General features: G+C 54.2%; 1 protein-coding gene across 1 annotated transcript in view; it reads right to left on the bottom strand.

Moving 5' to 3' along the window:
• The window catches only part of CSMD2 (CUB and Sushi multiple domains 2), a 257,406-nt gene that overhangs the window by 32,995 nt on the left and 221,152 nt on the right, over nucleotides 1-3,259 (bottom strand). The window contains exons 50-51 of the mRNA XM_017828252.1: nucleotides 2,919-3,113; nucleotides 1,061-1,234 (exon numbers count right to left, since the gene is read on the bottom strand). Of these exons, the coding sequence (XP_017683741.1) occupies nucleotides 1,061-1,234; nucleotides 2,919-3,113 (369 nt within the window). The remainder of the gene's footprint in view (nucleotides 1-1,060; nucleotides 1,235-2,918; nucleotides 3,114-3,259) is intronic.

Raw genomic sequence — 3,259 nt, forward strand, 5'->3', positions numbered from 1 at the left:
CTGGGCAACCTGTGCCAGGGCCTCCCCACCCTCCCAGGGAAGGATTCCTTCCCAATATCCCACCCACATCTCCCCTTTTCCAGCTTAAAGCCATTCCCCTTGTCCTGTCACTAAGTGCTCTTGTAAACAGTCTTTCTCCATGTTTCTTGTCAGCCCTTTCAGGCACTGCAAGGCCACAATTAAATCTCCTCAAAGCCTTCTCTTCTCCAGGCTGAACGATCCCAATTCTCCCAAGCCTTTCTTCATAGCAGAGGTGCTCCAGAATCTCAGAATCTCCCCACCCTCCCAGGGAAGGATTTCTTCCCAATATCCCACTCAAATCTCCCCTTTTCCAGCTTAAAGTCATTCCCCCTTGTCCTGTCCCTCCAGGCCCTTGTAAATAGTCTCCCTCCGTCCTTCCTCTCAGCTCCCTTCAGGCACTGGAAGGTCACAATCAGGTCACCCCAAAGCCTTCACTTGTCCAGGCTGAACAATCCCAATTTTCCCAGCCTTTCCTCACAGCAACCTGTGCCTGGTACCACCCCAATATCCCATTTAACCAGTCCTCCTCCAGCTTGAGGCTGTTAATTCCAGACTCTGCTGTCATAAATAAACCAAAGCAGAGCAACCATAAATAAACACCACCAGTTTAAAGCTCTCAGGTCTCTGAGCACCTCGTGTCTATTGAGCAGTCAGGTATCAAAGTCTGCTCCCTTTTTAGATCTACTTAAAACCCTTCAGCTCCAGCAGAATTGGGAAAGGACCCACAAGGATCATCCAGTCCAATCCCTGGCCCTGCACAGACACCCCAACAATCCCACCCTGTCCCTGAGAGATCATCCAAACCCTCCTGGAGCTCTGGCAGCCTTGGGGCTGTGCCCAGACCCTGGGGAGCCTGGGCAGTGCCAATCACCCTCTGGGGGAAAAACCATTTTGTAACATCCAACCTAACCCTGCCCTGAGTCCTCACTTGGAGCAAGTAGCAAACCCCCCAGTTCCCTCCCAAAACACCATCAGGACTCTTTCTAACACGCCTTGGACGCTGCCACCGGGGCTCTTTCCCAACAAACCCCACACCTACCCAGACATCTGACCTCTGCCCCGCTCCAGAGCCCGTTGGCCATGCACTCCCTGACCCGGGAGCCCACCAGGGTGTAGCCAGTGTTGCAGGAGAAGATGGCTGTGGCCCCGTAGCTGGTCAGGGTCCCGATCTTGTTCCCGTTGGGAGGCGTCGGCAGGTCCCCGCAGGAGATAACTAGGACAGATCCCAAAAGCACCGTGAGCAAAACCAGGCTGGGAGCAGCTGGTTTGGGAAGAACCTCCCTCAGTCACTCCTTACTGGAGTAAGGAATGAGTGGGAAAGATTATTAAGTAGTTACAAGGATAATAACAATTCAGAGCCGTGTTAGACGAGGTGACAAATACAAGTGCCGTTAATATTTATGTTCAGGACACGAGGGGAGTGCTAAAGACAGGCCAGGAAGAAACTAAAGGAGCTTTTCACACGGAAAGTTTCTCACACAGGAATATTTCTACCATTAACCCGCTGTCAGGTGCAGTGGGAAACTTGACTTGTAGGAATTCCACAACATCACACGATCCCAGAATGGTTTGGGTTGGAAGGGACCTTAAAGATCACCCAGTCTCACCCCCTACCCTGGGCAGGGACACCTTCCACTAGCCCAGGTTGTTCCAAGCTGGCCTTGGACACTTCCAGGGATGGGGCAGCCACAGCTCCTCTGGGCAACCTGTGCCAGGGCCTCCCCACCCTCCCAGGGAAGGATTTCTTCCCAATATCCCAACCAGATCTCCCCTTTTACAGCTTAAAGTCATTCCCCCTTGTCCTGTCCCTCCAGGCCCTTGTAAATAGTCTCCCTCTATCCTTCCTCTCAGCTCCCTTCAGGCACTGGAAGGTCACAATCAGGTCACCCCAAAGCCTTCTCTTGTCCAGGCTGAACAATCCCAATTCTCCCAAGCCCTTGTCCAGCGTTGCCTTGAAATGGCACAAAATTTCCAGTGAAAAGTGACACCCAGCTTTTCCCCACCCTGTGACCTCCAGGACAGAGCTGGCACCTGAAGATGAGACCCCCAGAGGACGCCCAGGTGGGTTTGCAGCAGCTGGAGCCCTGCAGCCACAGCTCCCAGCCACACACTTCAGCTCCTCCTTTTTTATCTTTATTTTCTCTGCCTCAAAGATCTGCAAACCCTCCGGAGCTCCTGCCCTCAGCCAAGGGACTCACGCTGGGTGCTCGTGACCTCAGTGCTCTGCCAAGATCCTGTCATTTGAATTTAGGTGGCAATAAGGCTGAGGGAATAAAACGAGGTCAGGCTCCTGCTCCCGGATCTGGCGGAAGAGCTGGCAGGGGGGAAAAGTACATCTGTCACCCACCCCGCAGTCACATCTCCACAAACAAAGGGAGGCAGGAGGGAAGGAGAGGTTCTTCTGTCTCTGTCTGCACTTAGAGAGGGAAAAAAACCTCCACCTTTGACAAAAGGGAAGATCCAAAGCACAGCAGTCGTGGCAGAACAACTGAGAGCTGCTTGTTTGCCCAGAGTGGTTTTGATTTACGGGTGACACTGCTACCCTTGTAAACCTGGTGTTTGCACGGAGAGGGAAGAGGGGAGGTTTTACACCAGCAGGTTTTATTTTTCCCTTCTTAAAAGCAAACTTCAGAGCATCTGGCAGCGGTGACAGCAAAGCTGCTGGGACCCGACAGCTCAGAGCGCCTGAGCTCACCCAGAGCCGCTCGCATCAAACCAAGAATCACATCAGGACGTGACCTCTCCCTGCATCCAAACCCTCTTCTACCACAGAGTTCTGGTGCATCCACCTCAGGTGCTGCCAAGAGCAGCCAGGGCTGTGGGGTGGCTGCACCCACCAAAGGGAAAGCAAAGGCCCCCCACCCCCTGCGAGACCGCCCTGCCCCGAGTGCTCTTACTTTTACAGGTGGGCATGGGCTCCCCTATGCTCCACTTGCCGTTGGCCTGGCACCTGATGACCCTCTGGCCCGTGTAGTAGTAGCCAGGGTCGCAGATGAGCATGAGCTGGGCGTTGTAGTGGTACTGGATCTCGTAGGTGAGTCTCCACCGGCCGTGCTCCACCGCGATGCTGCCGATGTCGGGACAGGCGACGGCTGGACACGGGGGGTGCAGGGCCAGGGGGGAAAAGGGGACAGGAAAAGGTGTTAATGGGTGTTTGATTGTTACAGTGTCCAAAGGAGGCAACGAGGATGGGAAGGGACTTGATTTGAAGCCGTGGGAGGACACTGAGGGCACTTGG

Source organism: Lepidothrix coronata, unplaced genomic scaffold, assembly GCF_001604755.1.
Source record: "Lepidothrix coronata isolate B3197 unplaced genomic scaffold, Lepidothrix_coronata-1.0 Scaffold147, whole genome shotgun sequence".
Classification (NCBI taxonomy): Eukaryota; Metazoa; Chordata; class Aves; order Passeriformes; family Pipridae; genus Lepidothrix; species Lepidothrix coronata.